Raw genomic sequence first — 21,317 nt, forward strand, 5'->3', positions numbered from 1 at the left:
AAAAGTTTTTTCTTGTGATGAAAACTTTAAGGTCTACTCTCTTAGCAACTTTCAGGTATACAATACAATACAATGCAATATTATTAATTATAGTCTGCATGTTATACATTATTTTATATATTTTATGACCTAATCATTTTATAGATGAGAGTTTGTACATTTTAACCCCTTTCACCCCTTTCATGCCCCCATAATATACTTTGAACAAACTGCACATAAATGAATGAAGACTGTACTTTGCAGCATTAACAACTGTCTTCAATTTTTTTTTTTTTTTTTTTTGAGAGAGAGAGAATGTGAGCAGGGAAAGGGCAGAAGGAGAGGGAGGAAGAGAATCTTATCTTAAGCAGACTCCACACCCAATGTGGAGCCCGATGCAGGGCTCAGTCTCACGACCATGATATCATGACCTGGGCCGAAATCAAGGGTTGGGTGCTGAACCGACTGAGCCAGCCAGGAGCCCTTAGGCCTTAAATGTTAAACTCTTCAGGGCTGATTTTGTGATATTTGTTTTTTAGTGGGCTCCCTAATGTTATACTTTAGCTCAGGGTAGACAGTTATTAAAACATACCATTCTAAAGTGAGTGGGGTGGACTCCATCTACTTTCAGTCATTCTCTTGATTTTAGCTAAGCACCTAGCATTCAATCTAGAAGTGTGTTTGATTTATTATTAGTAGTAGTTCTTTAATAAAATAGATTTGAATCATACTTTTTTGAAGATTCTATTGAATTTTTAACCGTATTTTTATAACCTTCCCCTAAGGTATACTCATCTGTCAGCAGCACTTAATTTGGAATAACATGGAACTTGAAGATGATTATTGCTTGAGTGATTACAAGTGAGTGTAATTACATATTAGCTGTTTTATAGATGCTCAGTATTACAACTCCGTATATTAGTGTTTTCCTTCTGAATCCTTGGATCCTGTCTCTTCTGAATAGTTCTGACCCCTAGATTTAAAAAAAAAATTTTTTTTAATGTTTGTTAATTTTTGAGAGGAAGAGAGAGACAAAGCACAAGTGGGGGAGGGGCAGAGAGAGAGAGGGAGACACAGGCTGTGAAGCTGGCTCCAGGCTTCAAGCTGTCAGCAAGAGCCTGATGTTGGGGCTCAAACTCACAAACCATGAGATCATGACCTGAGCCGAAGTCAGACGCCCAACCAACTGAACCACCCAGGCACCCCCTGACCTCTAGATTTAAGTGTAAATCCTGAACCTTAAGATGTGTTAGCTCATTACTGCATACTGCCTGATCTTTATCCTTTGATTCTGTTTTACTTTTTCATTATTTACACCAAGTTCCATATCCTCTGTCTTTTTAGATCTCTCTCTTTTGATCTTGTCTTCTGTTCTCCTTTCTTTTAATATTGGCCCATTCCCACCTAACTACTTTCTTTTTTCCCCATTTTTACAAGAGTATTGGTTGAGAATAAAAATCCTAGAAGATAGCACAGGCAGTAATTTCTCTGACATTGGCTGTAGCAACATTTCTAGGTATGTCTCCTGAGGCAAGCGGAATAAAATCAAAAATAAACTTTTGGGACTACATCAAAATAAAAAGCTTTTTAAAAAAATGTTTATTTATTTTTGAGAGAGAGAGAGTGCGAGTGGCGGAGAAAGAGGGAGAGAGAAGATCTGAAGCAGGCTCTGCGCCGACAGCAGTGAGCCCGATGTGGGGCTCAAACTCACGAACTGTGAGATCCTGACCTGAGCTGAAGTTGATGCTCAACAGACTAAGCCACCCAAATGCCCCAAAATAAAAAGCTTCTGTACAGAGAAGAAAACAGTCAACAAAACTAAAAGGGAACCTACTGAATGGGAGAAGATGTTTGCAATAATATCCAATAAAGGATGTATATATATCCAAAACATATAAAAACTGATAGGGGCACCTGGGTGGCTCAGTTGGTTAAGCATCCAACTCTTGGTTTCGGTTCAGGTCATGATCATGGTTTGTGAGTTCGAGCCCTGCTTTGGGCTCCATGCTGATAGAGCAGAGCCTGTTTGACTCTCTCTCTCTCCTTTTTGTCTGCCCTTCCCCTGCTCTCTCTCTGTCTCTCTCAGAATAAATGAATAAATAAATTTAAAAAAAAACAGGGGTGTCTGGATGGCTCAGTCGGTTAAGCTCCGACTTCTCGAGATTTCGTGGTTCATGGGCCTGAGCCCCACATTGGGCTCTGTGCTGACAGCCTGGAGCCCACTTCAGATTCTGTGTCTCCCTCTCTTTCTGCCTGTCCCTGCTCACACTCCGCCTCTCTCTGTCTCTCTCAAAAATAAATAAACATTAAAAAAAATTGAAAAATACTTATACAACTCAACACCCCAAAACCAAATGATCCAATTAAAAAATCAGCAGAAGATATGAACAGGCATTTCTCCAAAGAAGACATCCAGATGGCCAACAGATACATGAAAAGATGATCAACATCCCTCATCATCAGGGAAATACAAATCAAAACTACAGTGAAATATCACCTCACACTTGTTAGAATGGCTAAAATTGGCACAAGAAATAATAGGTGTTGGTGAGGATGTGGAGAGAAAGGAACCCTCTTGCACTGTTGGTGGGAATGCGAACTGGTGCAGCCACTGTGGAAGACAGTATGGAGATTCCTCAAAAAATTAAAAATAGAACTACCCTATAAGCCAGTAATTACATTACTGGGAATTTGGTCAAGGAATAAAAAAAACACATATTCAAAGGAATATGTGCACCCCTGTGTTTATAGCAGTATTATTTACAATAGCCAAATTATGGAAGCAGCCTAAGTGTCCATCAGTAGATGAATGGATACACACACACACACACACACACGAATAGTATTCAGCCATTAAAAGAACAAAATCTTGCCATTTGCAACAACATAGATAGAGCTAGAGAGTATAATGGTAAGTGACATAAGAGAACGACAAATACCATATGATCTCACTCATATGTGGAATTTAAGAACAAAACAAGTGAGCAAAAGAAAAAAGAGACAAAATAAATAGGTTCTTAACTATAGAGAACAAATTGATGGTTACCAGAGGGGAGGTGGGTAGGGGAATGGGTGAAATGGTGAGGGGAATTAAGAGTATACTTATCATAATGAGCGCCAAGTAATATATAGAATTGGTGAATTCACTATATTGGACACCTGAAACGAATATAATACTATATATTGTACTGGAATTAAAAAATTTAATTAAGGGGCACCTGGGTGGCTCAGTCGGTTGGGTGTCTGACTTTGGCTCAGGTCATGACCTCACATTTCATGGGTTCAAGCCTGTGCTGTCAGCACAGAGCCTGGAGCCTGCTTGGGATTCTGTGTCTCCCTCTCTGTCTGCTCCTCCTCTGCTCATGCTCTGTCTCTCTCTCTCCCCTTCAAAAATAAATAAGAAAACATTAAATTTTTTTTTAAATTTTTTTATTTAATTAAAAAATAATGAGAAATTAAAGAGAAAAACACTTGATAAAGATAAAGAGTATTGGGGAAGAGAGTTTTGTTCTTCACCAAATCTTTAATTTTTCATTAAGCCCTCCTTCTGCTGCTAAGTGACACTGTGTGCACCAGTGATTACAGATACACCATTCGCTTTGGTCTCTCTTGCTCTCTTCTCTTACATAATTCTTCATTCTTAAGAACAAAAGGGTCAGAGGCCATGTAGAATATCTAGAATAACACTGGGATTCTGGAGCTCTTATAGATTTGCTATTTTTCAATTTTCTATCTTATTGAATAGATCTGTTTTCTAACACTTTGGGTCTTGGACAAACTTCTTTTTTACTTAGGGCCTTGATTTCTTTACATGTGAAACGAAGGGATTAAACTACATGATCACAGAGGTCCTTTACAGTATTTTTATTCTGAGTTGTCGTGTCATATTTAAAGATTATGAGAACTTCTTGACTTTTTCATTATTTATGCAAGTAATTAACATTTTGCATTTATGCATATTGCTATATATATATTTTTTATTACAGAGGGTAAGTACTATGCCTGATAACCTAGCACATAATTATGTGTATATGTAACACCGAATACACTTCGATGATTATGGTTTGTTTTTGTGTTAACTATCCACAGCATTTCAGAAGGTTGTACCTTGAAGCTGGTATTGGCTATGCGTGGTGGACCTATAAATACTAGAAGAGGTAGGCATTTGTTAATTATGTATATTAAAGCAAGTTGACAATAATAATTTTTAAGCCAGTTGGTATTTTTGTAGTCCCAAGTTTTATCAGGTTCTCTTTCTGCTATCAGGTCTTAGAAGAATGACATTTGTTTTTCTAACTATTGTTCTTTAAAGCCTAAATGCCCAGACGCAGGAACCAGGGATATTAAAAAAAAATCTCACCAGTATAGGGAAAGGAAATGGAATAGCATAGTGTAAATATGTTGTTATCATTGTGTTTAGGTGGATACCAGTTTGTGCTTTTTTACCCACTGAGTCTTCAGCTCTGGATGTAATGGTTGTTATAGAAAATTCTAAAGTTGCCTGTTAGCCTGGTTTGTGCTGCGCTTGGGTTTCATGGATATTATTGTGGCCCTATTGAATCCTTTTTCAGAATGTGGGCGGTCTCTGGAAGTCATTCATTCATTTAACAAGTATATTTTATGCATCTACTAGGTGTTCAGTACAGTGTTCCATGGAAGAAAACGTTTCTGCTTTCTGACAGTGCTCACAATAAAGATGTAAAGACTTGATGTCATTCCAGGCAGTTACAAGTGCTGTGGAGGAAATAGGGAAGTGTGACAGTGTCTGTGGAAATAGGTTAGTAGGAGGATGATTGTGGAAAAGATGACATGAGCAGATATGTGATTAACAAGAGAGTTCTAAGCATGGGAAGAACTGGGAGTATTCACATTGGCTTCTGATTCAGGTTTGTCACATGAATTCCCACGAAGAAGCGGGATCCTTAGACTGCTCAGAGTACTCCTGCTCTGTGGACCTCATTTGGGGAAGGCCTTCATATTTGTTTGATCCTTTACTAATCCTGAAGACCGAGGTTAAGTATTGATTCCACTGCTGGTTTACATTTTCCATGAGTCGGATTTTATCTCTGTGTATCATAATTTGGGTTAGATTAGGGATATTATCATCTTTTTCCTAGCTGCTTCAAGAGGACTTTCTGAGATATGTTACTTTAGTTGTTCAACTATTTTGGATATGTTAGAAAAAAAGCAAAGGTAGCAATGTTAGAGTTGGTTAACTAGCACTCCTAATATCAGGGACTTTCTATAAATTGGGCTTGTAAAATTATCCTGTGTGACATAAGGCACTGTTTACAGTACCAACTCTGATGGTAGTGTAAGAACCCTAAAGTGTTTATGGAGCCATTATGGTAAGATAGAATTATGCAGTGTTTAGTGCCATGTGAATTCCACTGTATTAAAATTTGGAAAGTTGGTTATTTTGTATAGCATTGTCTTCAAACCAGGGTATTTTGTCAGAACATCTACTTTTATTAGGACCAGAATTAGTTTATGTTTATGAGAAGTGTAGGTGCTATAGATTTTGAGTTAAGAATATATGTATGTGGGTTTTATTTTGTTTTATTTACCTTTTGAGAAAATGTAAATAAAAAGCATCACTACCCTTAGGTAGTGGAAGCTGTGTAATACTTTTTTCCCCACAACTTTCTTTGCCTTCTTTATAAATCTGAAAAATCAGCACCTAGAACTTGTCTTTTTTTCATATTTTAAATTATATGTTTAATAATTTTGCCTTTGTTGAATCGACTTCTTTAAAATTAAAAGCTTGCTGTTGTCTCCCTACATCCTTGAGAACTTTGTTAAGAAGAAAAACTATATATACCCAGGTCTAGAATTTTTCCATATTGTATTTGAGAAACCATATTTATAGTTATTTAGTCTTACTTAAAAATTATGGTTTAGAAAATAGCTTTATTGTGTGAGTTTCAGTAATGGTTAGCTTTTAAAATTATGTTTGAATTAATCATTTTCAAAACAACATAGAAAATCCTTTCTAAAACTAAATTGTATCCTATATATAACAATGTCTTATACCTGGTGAAATCAAAGTGGTTTTCCTGTTATGAAAGGTGTATGCATACACACACATAGATGCACACACATATTCAATCTCAGTGGCTCCTTAAATAAGGCACACTATATTGATTTAAGTAAGGCTTTCTCATGGCTTTAGTAATGGCAGTAGCATTGTTTTTATTTCTTATTCATGTAATGGGGAAAGTGTAGCATTAACTTAAAAATGGCAAGAACTTGTTATAAACATGTCTTTTAATATTGCACATTTTGTGCCTATGCAAGAGTTGATCAAAACATCCAAATGTTTTTATGAAATAAACTAAACTTTATTATTTCTGGTTTTTGTGTTTAAGCAGTGGTCATTTTTGGATTTAGGGTATGAGAATGTCTTTAATATTTTTACCTTACTTTCACAACTTAAAGTTTCTTCTTGCTATAACTCATTGCTATAACTTTTGTAGAGGGTAGCAAAACACTGTGATTCTGTTAATAAATAAGCTGTTTTTATTAAAGTCAGGGAATTTAAGAAATCGTTGCCCTTTTAGGAAAGAGAAAATGTTTCTGCAGCTTGAAATGAGAGTTTTTGGGAGCAAACTTTTTTCCCTGTAATCATTACTTAAGTCAGAATCTTTTAGAACATTTACTCCATGAACTAGAAATCTCTTGAGGCCCTTCCCACCACAGGAGCAGCATGTGTGGCTGCTGTGGACAAGAGCAAGTTGTAATGATGGCTGCAGTATCAAACCTGAGGACCATTACAGGCCACGAGAGCCTATAGTAGTGGGGCTCCCCTGTAATCCTTATGCTCTGGACACATGGATACCTACCAAGACAGTGGGGTCCTGGGAGGATGCTTTCAAGAAGCAACATACTGACCATAACACACACTGCAGTTTTAGTATACTCAGTGGCCCCCTTGTGTTCTAAATTGTTGTTGCATTTAGCTAACTTCATGTCAAGAAACAGCTCTAAGAAGAATCTAAAACCAGAATCAAAGAAGAATCTAAAACCAGAAAGAAAAAGAAGGATTTATTTGCTTCTGATTTCTAACATATGTCTCCCAGTTATGTGTATGTGTTTATTTTTTAATGTAAAGTAAATGGAATTTATATTGCTTTTAAATTACTGATATAACCAATATTGGAAAATATGGGAAGCAGACGTGTGAAATGAAAATAGTCATAAGTAATTATGTCCTAGAATCAGCAAATATACAGACTCTCGTGGTACTGGAAAGTACTGATGTATTTGGTTAAGCCCTGTATGTAACATCCTAATAATGCATTTTATTTATTTCATATTAGTTCAACATAGGGAATGTTGTATTAACTACAAAAAGACCAGAAACTTAAAGAATATCACGTACTCTATGTTATATGCACACGATTGTTCCAATTCAGCACATTATATCCTGTCACTGTACTAACATGCATTAAACTTGATATAAATTGAAAGCTTGTTTATCGATTTTTCCATTTGTAGTTCCTATGGAAGATCCACTTAGGGAGATGGCTGAGTACATGGATTCCAGTCGAGATGAGGTCTGGGAGAAGACCTCCTGCAACAAACAAGTTACATTTTTGGTATACCGAGAAGGAGATCAGTTGAATTTCTTTCGTGTAGTAGATAGGGGAGATGGCACTTTAACACCATTATCTGAATCTTTAAGGTAAATAGGTTTTCATTTGCTTGTCTCACTTAGAAAAGGAAAACATTGTATGATATGCTCATAAACCTCAGTATTTGTGTTGTCAAAATAGTCTTATATCCACAAGATTGACTAAATTTCATGCGTTCTTGCCCCCCCCCCCCCCCCCCGCCCCAGGTATGTAATTCCGAAATTGTTCTTCATTATGATTGATATTTAGAGAGTCACTTATAAAACTGAAATTTGTTTACGGAGTAGGATTTTTTCATATAAAAATTTATTTCTGTCACTTTATGAAACTGTAAGATGCCTACCTACCTAGATGACAGAGTTTTGTTATAATTGTGTGTTATTGTACAACCTTGGCATAATAGAAAGGGTTGACCTAGAGTTGCTGGTTTTGTTTTGTTTTGTTTTTTCAAAATTTAACTCTACTGCTTAAAGGTAAAGTTAAATGTCTTTACTTCTCTGGTCTTATTTTCCTATTCTGTAAAAGAAGGAGTTGTTACATTCTTTTTTTTTTTTTTTAATTTTTTAAAATGTTTATTTATTTTTGAAGGAGAGAGAGACAGAGTGTGAGTGGGGGAGGGGCAGAGAGAGAGGGAGACACAGAATCCGAAGCAGGCTCCAGGGTCCGAGCTGTCAGCACAGAGTCCGACGCGGGGCTCAAACTCACAAACTGTGAGATCATGACCTGAGCTGAAGTCGGACCTCAACCGACTGAGCCACCCAGGTGCCCCAGGAGTTGTTACATTCTAAACTCAGAAGGAAACAACTTAAAGGTACTTAGCTAGGCAATAGAACAGTTAGGAAATCTTACAAGGTAACCTGTGAGTTTCTGTGTATTCTGTCTTACTTTGCATTCTTTATTGCCTCTCACTTTAAGTCACTAAACATTTAATGAACTTTTACAGCCAGTCTGTAGACTAGCCCTGGCTTACAGAGATAATTGTCCCTCCCTTCATAGAGCATGCAGTCTGCTATAACTAGTGTCAATAATATAATCTTTCCAGTTGTTATCAAAAGATATCAACATCTTTGGAAAGCCAGATGAGAGGACCTTCATTTTGCCTGAAAGGTAGGGAGTTAGGGACAATCTCTGAGAAGAAGCACCTTAAAAGAGGAGTAGGAGTTTACTAACCAGACAAAGGAAGGAAAAGTATTACAGGTCATTAAATTTAATTACATTAGTTGTGTTTTTTGGGTGTTGAATTATATAACTTCTTTAATATATTTTGGATACTCACCCCTTATCGGATATGTCATTTGCAAATGTCTTCCCCCATTCAGTAGGTTGCCTTTTCATTTTGTAGAAGGTTTCTTTTGCTATTCAAAAGTTTTCTATTTTAGTGTAATCCCAATAGTTTATTTTTGCTTTGTTTCCTTGCCAGAGGAGACATATCTAGAAAAATTTTGCTAAGGCTGATGTCAGAGAAATTACTGCCGATGTTTTCTTCTAGAAGTTTTATGGTTTCAGGTCTCACATTTAGGTCTTTAACCCATTTTGAGAAATGGTGTAAGAAAGTGGTCTAGTTTCATTCTTTTGCATGTAGCTATCCAGTTTTTCCAGCACCATTTATTGAAGAGACTGCTTTTTTCCCATTGTATATATTTGCCTCCTTTGTTGTAGATTAATTGACCGTTTAAGCATGAGTTTATTTCTGGGCTCTGTATTCTGTTCCATTGATCTATGTGTCTATTTTTGTGAGCACCATAATGTTTTGATTATTATAGCTTTGTAGTATATCTTGAATTCTGACATTGTGATACTTCCAGCTTTGTTCTTCTTTCTTAAGATTGCTTTGGCTTTTGGAAGGTCTTTTGTGGCACAAGTACCTAAATTTAATCCCATAGTATAAAAAGCTAGTGACAAAACCATGCATAGAAAAAATAACTGGTAGTCTGGATCTGGAGTACAGTTTTTGTGGCTCAGGAGTCCAGGCACAGTTTAGCTGGTTGCTCTGCTTTGGGTCTCCCAAAGCTGCAATCAGGGTGTTGGCAAAGATGGGCTTTTATCCAGAGGCTTGATTGAGGGAAGCAAATCTGCTTTCAATTTATTCATGTTGTTGGCGTAATTCATTTCCTGACAGTTGTATGACTGAAGGCCCTGTTGTCGTTGTGTTGGGTTTTTTGGTTTTTTTGTGTGTTTTTTTTTTTGCTTTTTTCCCCCTGGCTTTTGGTTAGAGGTTGCCCTCAGCTCCCTTCTGATTAACTCAGAATCAACTGATTTGGGGCCTAAATTACTTCTGAAAAATCCCTTTTGCCACATATTCTATTGACTAGAAGCAAGTCCTAGGTCATGTTCACCCTCAAGCGTAGGGGAGTATCCTAGGTATGAGCACCAGGGATTGGGAATCATGGCAATTTCTTTAGATTCTGCCCACCACAAGTTATGTGGAAGAGGGATTAGACTTATCATTTATTTGAAAGCGGACTGTGACAAATGGGTATTGACTGTTGACTCTAATTTGTTAGGATCTGGTTAGCATTACAAAGCACAGTAGTAACCATGTAGTAACCAGAACCATATAGGCCAGAAGTATAGAAGAGGGAGAGATGAAGCCTACAGCCTTAATCCAGTATCTCTTACTTGGACCATGAATAGAATTTTTTTCAAAACGTTTATTTATTTTTGAGAGAGAGCGCAAGCAGGGGAGGGGCAGAGAGACAGGGAGACACAGAATCCAAAGTAGGCTCCAGGTTCTGAGCTGTCAACACAGAGCCCGACGTGGGGCTCAACCTCACAAACCGCAAGATCATGACCTGAGCTGAAGTCAGATGCTTAACCGACTGAGCCACCCAGGCACTCCTGAATAGAATTTTTTCATACCAGTCTCTCCGTGTGCTAGCGTACTGTTATTTTGGTTTCCTTCCTTAGAACATCCTCTTTTGACTCTTCCCTAAAGGAGAAAATCTAAGCCCCTTAACTTAGTATGTAAGGCCCTTTACAACCGGTCATCATCAGTTTCTCAGGTCTCCTTTGTGCCATGTTTTTGTACATCTTTTACCATTTGCTAGAAATGTCATTTTCTCCTTTATCCCAATTTCTCCTCAGTCAGCTTCTATTTATAAAGGACATAGCCCAAATGTTGCTGAGGATTTTGATTAAAATTGTATTATTGTTCCTCTCAAGATATTTTTTAATTTTTCTCTTCCTTTCTACTCACCTACCAGAACTGGACAAGGAATAGGGTACAGAGAAAGAGGAGTAGAAATCTTTTTCTGGTTATACCTTGAATGGCATTTATCTTGACTATTGTAGGGGAGCCTTTCTTACTCTACAATAGGGGGCAGCAAAAATTGTTTCTAAAGGACCAAATAGTAACTGTTTTAGGATTTTAAGGTCAAGAGATAAAATCAAGGATACTATGTAGACACATAACAAGAGAGAAAACAAATTTCCACAAAATTCTTACTGACAAAATTCAAAATATAAGAATAATTGAGTACGTGTGTGTGTGTGTGTGTGTGTGTGTGCGCGCGCGCGCGTAATTCGGGTCCACTAAAGAGAATTGAATGGTTTTTTTGTGGGAGTAATATCTTACTTGAGGTTGCAAGCTAGTGTTATCTATCAAATTTGCAAAATTAGTTGCAAAAGTTCATCTGTTAATATGGATTGTAATGAGATTTTATGTATTTTATCTTTGAAAAATTTTTTCATACAGATAGGCATCGCCAACTAGTGATATCATGTATGATTTTAATTGAGCATGTTTCATTGTTTGGAAGGCATTTGTAGAATTCTATTACAGTGCTCACTGGCTGTTTGCCTTTAGCATGGCAGTATATTGCATATTAATCACTTCAAGATATGTGGAGCTCCTCAATCGCTCATTTAAATAGATTTTGAAATAGGGAAATTTCCTTTAACTTGCAATGAGATACGAAAGCACTGCTGGGAATTTAGAAAGTATGCCCACTATAAATTCGTGTGGGAATGTTCTTGCTTTGTTTTAACTTTTGAAAGCTTGCCGTTACGTGTGGTTCAAAGTAATGTTGATGTTGTCAGAATGACAGTACTGCAGCATGAGTTTCTTATAGGAACACGTTTTACCTTGTGATTTTAGGTAGAATTCAGTAAGAAACATTATCAAGTCCACAGCAAAAACTCATTTTCAAAGGCATTCCTTGTTTTATGTTAGCAGTTAAAGGCGGTTCTTCTTCAGAAGAATTCAGTGTTAGTCCTGAGCTAATAGAATCATAGTAAAACTACTGTCAAGACATTGAACTTATGGTTAAGTCCATGAGCCAGAAATGGTTACTACCGTGGACCCTACTGGTTCAGTAACACATGATAGATTCAAATATTTACTCCTGAATACCTGCTGGTGAAGAATAGAGTAACCATTGTCTCTAAACACCTTACATTTTCATTAACTTTGTAAATTTTTTTTCCCTGTTCCACACATATTTTTACTTCATTAATTGTAGGAGACTTCACTTCAAGTTGTTTTAGCCATTTGTTTGAACCTCTTTTTACCTGTAGTTGTTGCATGCAGACTATTCATAGAGGCTGGTTCTTCACTAACTTCAAAGTTGGTATTGATGCCCTGATAAGCAAAAACAACTGAACGGTACTCATAACTTATGTCAACTCATCAAAAGCCCAGGGAAAGAAATCTAAATCATTTGCTTTATTTTTTAGTTGACTGTTGTCAGTTCTTCAAGAAATTGTTCTTGCCAAAGCAGTAATGTTTAAACAAGTTTATTTTTTCTGGACACATTCCTTCAATTGCTGTGATCAAACCCAATTTAATTAATTCACTTTTGGCAAACAGATTTTCTTGCTTAGTTCATAAATAAGCCACTCAGAAACTTACTTTGGGTGCAGTCTCATTTTCATTTTTTATTTTTGTGAAGAAATTCTACTTTGATGAAATATTTCATTTTTAATTTTCTGATTTTTCTGACTCTTTTCCAGCAAGTTGGGAATAGTGTGATGAGTCCTTAGTGTGGTAATGCCCAAATAAGTTGTTTTTCTTTAACATGGCCAAATGTCACTGCATAATACACATGGGGCTTTGCCATTTAATTGAGTGAAATAATCCATTCTCTACTGTGCCTAAAAACTGTAGCATTCAAAGTCCACTCTTGTTTTGACAAGTTAGGTATGTGTATGTGCCTGTGCCTGTGCCTGTGCCTGTGCCTGTGTGTGTGTGTGTGTGTGTGTGTGTGTATAAATGTCATTGTACAGTTATACACATGGCACTCAAAATGCTGTTGAATTATGACTGTGCCACTGTGATTTGTAGTGTGCCAAACCACAGTGCCAAGCTGTGAGAGAGCCACATACAATTCTGTTGTGGCTACTCAACTCTGCCATTGTAGTACAAAAGCAGCCTTCTGTAATATGTGATCAGTGGTGTGGCAGTGTTCCAGTAAAACTTTATTTGTGGACACAAATGTGAATTTCATATAATTTAACATTATGAAATGTTATTTTGATTTTTTTCAACTATTTAAAAGTGTCAAAACCATTCTGTGGACCGCACAAGAATAAGTGGTAGACTGAATTTGGCCTGTGCCCATGGTTTGCCAACTCTTACTCTAAGAAGAAACAATGAGAATTGCGTGCTAATTTAATTCATTTGATAGAAAATCTAGTATCAATCGTGTTGAGTCTTAAATCTTTATAGTTAATCATGCCACCTTACTTCTTATTTAAGTGGGAAGAAATCAAAGGAGGCAAGGCGAGACTTAATTAAATGGTAACTTGTCTGTGAAAGTCATGTGAGGACTTGGCTTTGGGGTGAACAATATTCATGTTGGGAAAGATATTCATTTGTTCAATATTTTATTCTTTAATCACAATATTAGATTAAAATGTTTAGAAAAATTTAAATATAGCATTCAAGAAAATATCTAGAAATTTAAGAAAATACTTACAGTTTTTAAGTACAAAGAAAGATATTTGTAGATTGAATTTATAAATGACTGTTATCCTAGTCTAGTAACCTTTTTCTATTTTGAAAGAAATTGTGATTGGCTTTTCATTGCTCTCCTGAGTCTATGCTTTGTGAGAGAAAACACAGTAATGTGGTTCTTTGAAAAAAATTAGGTGAATTTAAAAGTGTATTTTTACTTGAAAATGGATCCAATGAAATAGTTATCATGACTCTACTTTTTAGAATACATATATGTACACAGTGTGCAGGCAAACACAGACACAGTGTTCTCTGTGGAAAACAGTAAAGGACCAATTTTTTATGACAGGAAAGTTGAGTCAGAAACCTCTTTCAGTATTCAGTATGGGTACTTAAGGTTAAAATAACCATAGAATGTATGACAGAGCACTTAAAATACTGCAAGATGACCAAGGATAGAATATACTTGAGTCATTTCTTCCATCTCCAAGGGTGCACTGGCAAAAATCTTCACTCCTTCCGCCTTTTCAGGTATAGTTAACTTCGAGACAAGAGCCCTCACATGTTGTAAGTTCTGTTCACTTTTGGGGGTTCACAGCATGATGCAGTAAGGTCTGTTGTTTGGTGCCTGAAGAAGCAACAGGAAATAGTATAAAGAATAGGTTTTGGAACCAGGGGATTTGAATGTTAAGTCTACCATTTAGTAAAACCTCTCTGAACTGCAGCTTCTTCATTTATAAAATGAGATATGATGTCACCATATATAGTTTTGTGAGGATTAGAAATGACATGTAGAAAGAGTCTGGCGGAGTAGCGTTCAGTAAATGATAGCAGTGTTAATTTAGTGTTGTTCCCATTGTGGCAGTTTTCATACTGTGGCATCTGCAGTAGGGAGAAGTGATGGTCACAGGTCAAACACTAGGGACTAAATTGCTTATGGAGACCTATTCCCACCATCCTTCCTTCTGCTACCCATACCTGCTGTGCATGTAATTAATCCATGTTTTCAAAATGTCGTCATTGTCACTATGTAAAGTTTTAAGAAAGGGGCTTTCCATTCTCGACTTTGCCTTTATGTGGTGGAGTATGTGTTTGTGAAGTGTTAGGGAATATGCCCTTATTTTTAAGGCCATCCTAAATTGTTTCCATTTCTTAAAACCGTATAGAACAGGAAATTTTGTTAACCCTCATACTTTTTTAGCTAAGATACATACTTTAGTTTTCCTATAGGTAAATCAGGCATGGTGATCAATACACATTCTTTTTTTTTTAATTTTTTTTTTTTTACATTTTTTAAGATTTATTTTTGAGAGACAGAGAGAGACAGAGCACAAGTGGGGGAGGGGCAGAGAGAGAAGGAGACACAGAATGCGAAGCAGGTTCCAGGCTCTGAGCTGTCAGCACAGAGCCTGACATGGGGCTCAAACTCACAAACTGTCAGATCATGACCTGAGCCGAAGTCGGACGCTTAACTGACTGAGCTACCCAGGCACCCTGACCAATACACATTCTTAATCTTCTCTATTTAAAATCTTAGTCATTCCATAAATATGCTGAGCTTGTGTTTTTCCCAAACCCTTATCATTGTAATTTTGCTTTATTGAAAAAGCTGAATGAAATTTCACTAATGTTTGTGTTCAGTTCAACAAATATTTATTGGCTATGTGTCAAGCACTGCGCTAGGCACTGAGACTAGGAAGATGAACAAGGCCTAATATCTGCTTTCACCTTGCTTACATAGTGGGGAGTGAGAGGGAAAGATAGACACAAAGTATAAATATGAGGATCGTGTGACAAGTGCCATTATATTATGCAGTCAAAGAGATGGGGCTCCAAATAATAATTACGTTATGAATAAATGTCATGGTGACTGGTCAGTAGTTCAGATGTTCTACATGTTTAATAATTTGTGTTATGACTTGACCGGAGTTTCTTTTTTTCATTTTAAAATATATGCTGTTCTAGGTGGTTATATTTCCAAATACTGAGAAGAATATTAAGTCATTCTTATTTTTTCATTGTTCTTTAAAACAGATATTTTCTGAAGACAACAATGTGTGTTCCTTTTTTAGTGAAAATCCTCTCGGGATGAATTTAAAAATCTGGACTTTGGTGTATTAATTTGTTTTTCATTATGGTTAATGGAATTCGGATCATCCTTTGGTCTAGGTTTCAAGATGATCAGCTTTGGCTGATAAAATGAAATCAGTGCAGTTTTGTGGAAATGGAGTTTGCTCTTGTGGGAGTAGATACAGGTGCCAGAAGACCTTCACTTGTTGTATACTGACTTCAGAAAAGCTTAGCTGTGCTAGATTTTCAGTAATGCTGGATCATGATATTTCACCCTATTTAATTTTTTTTCGAAGAAGTACATTGTTTGAAATAGATTTGCCTTGAATTTACATTGACAAGATTTACTCATCTGTCATTAGCAGCATCTGTAGTTTCTACTGCACATAAAGCATTTTTAGTCATTGGGCAGGAATCAGACACATCTCAATAGTAATTATTGTTTTCTTTGCAGTGGTGGTTCTGTGTATAATCTGTATACTGATGAGGATGAAGAAACTGAGCCTTCTCCTTCTGGGCAACAGATCATTGAAAATTCAATAACTATGAATAAGATGAAGCTGCTGAAGGCTAAGATGGAGAACATGAATCTCAGCAAAAAGGTGAAGCTGTCGGCATTTGGCCAGGCTTTTCTCTAGTTTATCCCTGCGGGGCTCACAGCGTTGAGGTCTGTGGGTAATTGTGAAAACAAATTATTGATAAAATACTACTCATTTCAAGTTTCTGGCCTCAGTTATTTATTGAGATATTAAAAGCAATGAATTGTTTTTTTAGGCCACCAATACATTTACTATGATATGCTGCACTTAAACTAATTCATGTTTTTTTTTAAATTTCAGAGGTCTGGTGCTAAGAAAGATAATAGAAAATAGCCTAATCTCAATCTTCCCATAGTTACTTTTTGAAATGCTCTGTTAATATTTGCTTATTATGGATATCTCTCCTATTTGGGTTTTGATAAAGAATATACCTATGTTCAGCTTTACTGGATACTGTCAGTTTTCCAAAGTGCTTCCAAAGTAATTGAACCAATTAGCATTCTTCCTGGTGGTGAATGAGAGTTGCACATATTCTTACCAACATTTGGCATGATCCTTCTTTTTTTCTTTTTGTCATTCTGGGTGATGTGTAGTGGCCTCACATTGTGGTTTTAATTTACATTTCTTTGACTAATGAAGTTGAGCACTTTTCACATGTTTATGGGTATTTGGATATCCCTTTTTATAAAATGCCCATTCAGATTTCTTGGGTTTCTCAATTTTCTCAATTTTCTATTGAGTGTTATGTTTTTACTTACTGAATTTTTTTTAGATCTTTATATATTCTAGATATAAGTCCTTTGCTATACACACACACACACACACACACACACACACACACGCATACACACACACACACACACACACACACACACACACATATATATATATATATATGTATCACTACTCTGTTACTTTGCTTTTCACTGTATTAATAGACCATCCCTTTTTCTTTTTTGAAATATATATATATAATAAGGTTTACAAATCTTTAATGTATAGCTTGATGAATTTTTACATTTATATATACTCAGGTAGGTACAACCTAGATTAAAATAAGACCTATCTTTCTCTCCAGATTTTCTCATAACCTTTCCCTACTTCCAGAAATAACTACTATTCTTATACATGTCACCATAAATTAGTTTTCTAGTTGTTGAACTTTGTATAAACGAAATCATATAGAATATTTTAATGTTTATTTATTTTGGGAGAGAGCAGGAGCGGGGGAGGGGCAGAGAGAGGGAGAAAGAGAGAGAAAATTTTTAGCAGGATCCACACTCTGCCTGGAGCCTGACATGGGGCTTGATCTCACGCCTGTGAGATTATGACCTGAGCCAAAATCAGTAGTTGGATGCTTAACCGACTAAGCCACCTAGGTGCCCCTCTTTTTTATTTTTTATCTGGTTTCTTGTGCTCAGCATAACACTTTCGCAATTCATCCATGTTGTGAGTATCAATTCTTTCTTTTTTACTGCTTTGTACTATTCCATTGTATGACTACTTCACTTTGTTTCTCTCCTCTTTTTGACACGTTGGGTTTTTTCTAGTGTTTGCCTTTCAACAGTAGAGATGCTGTGGACATTCTTATACATGTTTTTGGTGGACATATGCATTCCTTTATTTGGGTTATAAACCTAGGAATGGACTTGCAGAGTATTTGTGTAGCTTTAGTCACAATGCCAAACAGTTTTGGAAAAGTTCTGTAATTGTTCCTTTCTCATTTAGGTATATGGTCCATCCTTTTTAAAAAAAGTATAATGTGGGGGCACCTGGGTGGCTCAGTCAGTTAAGTGACCGACTTCAGCTCAGGTCATGATCTCATAGTTTATGAGTTTGAGCCCCTCTTCAGGCTGTGTCCTGATAGCTCAGAATCTGGAGCCTACGTTGGATTCTGTGTCTCCCTGTCTCTCTTCCTCTCCCCTGCTCACACTCTTTCTCTCTCTCAAAAAATAAATGAACATTAAAAAAAAATAAAAAACATAATGTGAAGTAGGGAAAAGATAATTTTTTCTAGATGGAGAACAGTTGATCTAGCTGTATTGAAAAAAATCTTTCCTCACAATCTTAAATTTTTATGCACCTAATAACAGAACTTCAAATACATAAAGCAAAAGCTACAAAGAGAAATAGACAAATCCATAGTTATTTTAGAAGAATTCCACACACTCTCAAAAAACTGGTGGAAAAGATGGAAAAATCAGAGGATGTAAGACTTGAACAACACTATCAGCCTACCTGCCCCAATTGACATTTATAGAATGCTGCATCAAAGAACAGCAGGGTACACATTCTTGTTCAGTGCACTCAGAACCATATTGTGTGCTGTCACACAAGTCCCAATGAATTTTAAAATATTCAAATTATACAAAAAGTTCTTACTCTAATGGAATAAAGTAAAGAATCAATAACAGATATCTGGAAAGTCGAATATTTTGGAAATAACACACTTCTAAGTAATTGATGAGTCAAAGAGACATTGAAAATCATTTTGCACTAAATAAAAATCTTCTGATAATATGATGAATTTGTTTTTTTAATGTGAAATCATTCTTACATTCTTAGAATGAACTACTCTTGGTTGTGATGAATTTTTTTTTTATATCTTTATCTTTAATTTGCTAATGTTGTATTTAGGAGTCTTGTTTATCCAGGGAATTGGTCTGTAATTTTTTTCTAACATGCAGCAAAGTTGGAAGAATTTTACAGTGAACACCCATTTATCCACACATAGATTTTATAATTAAAAATTTTAAATTGTTTTTAATTGTGGTAAAAATGTACATTTTTAAGTTTAATACAGTTCACTAGTGTTATGTATATTTGTATTATTTTACAACCAAGTTTTATTTTTTATTTTTTGAAGTTTTATTTTTCTTCTAAGATTTTATTAAATTTAAGTTAATTAACATACAGTGTATGATTGGTTTCAGGAGTAGAATTTAGTGATTCTACTTACATATAACACATATAACACTCAGTGCTTATCACAAGCACTCTTCTTAATGTCCATCACTCATCAGGCTCGTGTCCCACTCCCCTCCTCTCCAGCAACTCTCAGTTTGTTCTCTATAGTTAAGGGTCTCTTATGGTTTACCTCCATCTCTGTTTTTATCTTATTTTATTTTCCTTCCCTTCCCCTATGGTCATCTGCTTTCTTAAATTCCACATATGAATGAAATCATATGGTATTTTTCTTTCTCTACCTGACTTATTTCATTTAGCATAATACACTCTAGTTCCATCCCACATCATTGTAAATGGCAGGATTTCATTATTTTTGATGGCTGAGTAGTATTCCATTGTATACATATATCACATCTTCTTTATCCATCAGTCAATGGACATTTGGTCTCTTTCCATACTTTGACTATTGTTGATAGTGCTGCTATAAAGATGGGGGTACATATGCCCCTTTGAATCAGTATTTTTGTATCCTTTGGATAAATACCTAATAGTGCAATTGCTGGGTCACAGTGTAGTTCTATCTGTAACTTTCTGAGGAACCTCCATACTGTTTTCCAGAGTGGCCTCACCAGTTTGCATTCCCACCAACAATGCAAGTGGGTTCCTCTTTCTCGGCATCCTCACCAATACCTGTTGTTTCTTGTGTTGTTAATTTTAGCCATCTGACAGATATATGGTGGTATCTCATCATGGTTTTAATTTGTATTAACCTGATGATGAGTGATGTTGAGCATCTTTTCATGTGTCTGTTAGCCATTTGTATGTCTTTGGAGAAATGTCTGTTCATGTCTTCTGCCCATTTCTTAACTGGGTTGTTTGTTTTTTGAGTGTTGAGTTTGGTAAGTTCTTTATAGATTTTGGATACTACCCCATTATCTGATATCTCATTTGCAAGTATCTTCTCCCATTCTGTAGGTTGCCTTTTTGTTTTGTTGATTGTTTCCTTCCCTGTAAAGAAGCTTTTTATCTTGATGAAGTCCTAATAGTTTTTGCTTGCCTCTGGAGATGTGCCCAGTAAGAAGTTGCTACAGCCAAGTTCAAAGAGGTAAATGAAATCTTGTCATTTGCTTCTCTAGGATTTTGATGGTTTCCTGTCACACATTCAGGTCTTTCATCCATTTTGAATTTATTTTTGTATATGGTGTAAGAACGTGGCCTAGTTTTATTCTTCTGTAAGTTGTTATCCAGTTTTCCCAACACCATTTGTTGAAGAGACTGTCTTTTTTTTCCATCAGATATCCTTTCCAACTTTGTCAAAGATTAGTTGACCATGCAGTTGTGGGTCCATTTCTGGGGTTTTCTGTTCTGTTCCATTGATTTGTATGCCTGTTTTTGTGCCAGTACCATGCTGTCTTGATTACTACAGCTTTGTAATATAGCTTGAGGTTCAGAACTGTGACGCCTCCAGTTTTTTGTTTTTCAGGATTGCTTTGGCTATTCAGGGTCTTTTGTGGTCCCATCCAAATTTTAGGATTGTTTGTTTTAGCTCTGCAAAAGATTCTGGTGGTATTTTGATGATTGCATTAAACGTGTAGATTGCTTTGGGTAGTATAGACATTTTAATGATGTTTGTTCTTCCAACCTGTGAGTAGAGAATGGTTTTCCATTTCTTTGTGTCCTCTTTTTTCTTTTAATGTTTATTTATTTTAAGAGAGAAAGCATGTGTGGGAGGGACAAAGAGATGGGGAGAGAATCCTAAGCAGGGTCTTTGCAGTCAGCACAGAGCCCAACTTGATCCCATGAACCATGAGATCATGACAGGAATGAAAATCAACAGTTGGGTGCTTAACCGACTGAGCCACCCAGGTGCCCCATGTGTCCTCTTCAATTTCTTTTGTAAGCCTTCTATAGTTTTCAGAGTACAGATCTTTTACCTCTTTAGTTGGGTTTATTCTTTATTTTTTAAATTTTTATTTGAATCCAAGTTAGTTAATGTATAGTATAGTAATAATTTCAGGAATAGAATTTAGTGATTCATCACTTACATATAAAACCCTGTGCTCATCCCAACAAGTGCCCTCTGTAATGCCCATCCCCCACACCCAACACCCCTGCCAGCAACCCTCAGTTTGTTCTCTGTATTTAAACAGAGTCTCTTATGGTTTGTCTCCCTCTCCATTTTTATCTTAGTTTTGCTTCCCTTCCCCTATGTTCATCTGTTTTGTTTCTTAAATTCACTCTTAAATGAGTGAAATCATATATTTGTCTTTCTCTGACTTTTTATGCTTAGGATAA

The 21,317-nt window shown here is 36.2% G+C and overlaps 1 protein-coding gene across 6 annotated transcripts in view; it reads left to right on the plus strand.

Annotated features, from left to right (window-relative positions):
• The window catches only part of ZFAND4 (zinc finger AN1-type containing 4), an 88,643-nt gene that overhangs the window by 52,794 nt on the left and 14,532 nt on the right, over window positions 1-21,317 (plus strand). For all 6 annotated transcript variants that reach the window (XM_049645378.1, XM_049645376.1, XM_049645377.1 and 3 more), the window contains 4 exons: window positions 765-840; window positions 4,069-4,136; window positions 7,477-7,663; window positions 16,031-16,178. In XM_049645378.1, the coding sequence (XP_049501335.1) occupies window positions 765-840; window positions 4,069-4,136; window positions 7,477-7,663; window positions 16,031-16,178 (479 nt within the window). The remainder of the gene's footprint in view (window positions 1-764; window positions 841-4,068; window positions 4,137-7,476; window positions 7,664-16,030; window positions 16,179-21,317) is intronic.

This window comes from Panthera uncia, chromosome D2 (genome assembly GCF_023721935.1).
Source record: "Panthera uncia isolate 11264 chromosome D2, Puncia_PCG_1.0, whole genome shotgun sequence".
NCBI lineage: Eukaryota > Metazoa > Chordata > Mammalia > Carnivora > Felidae > Panthera > Panthera uncia.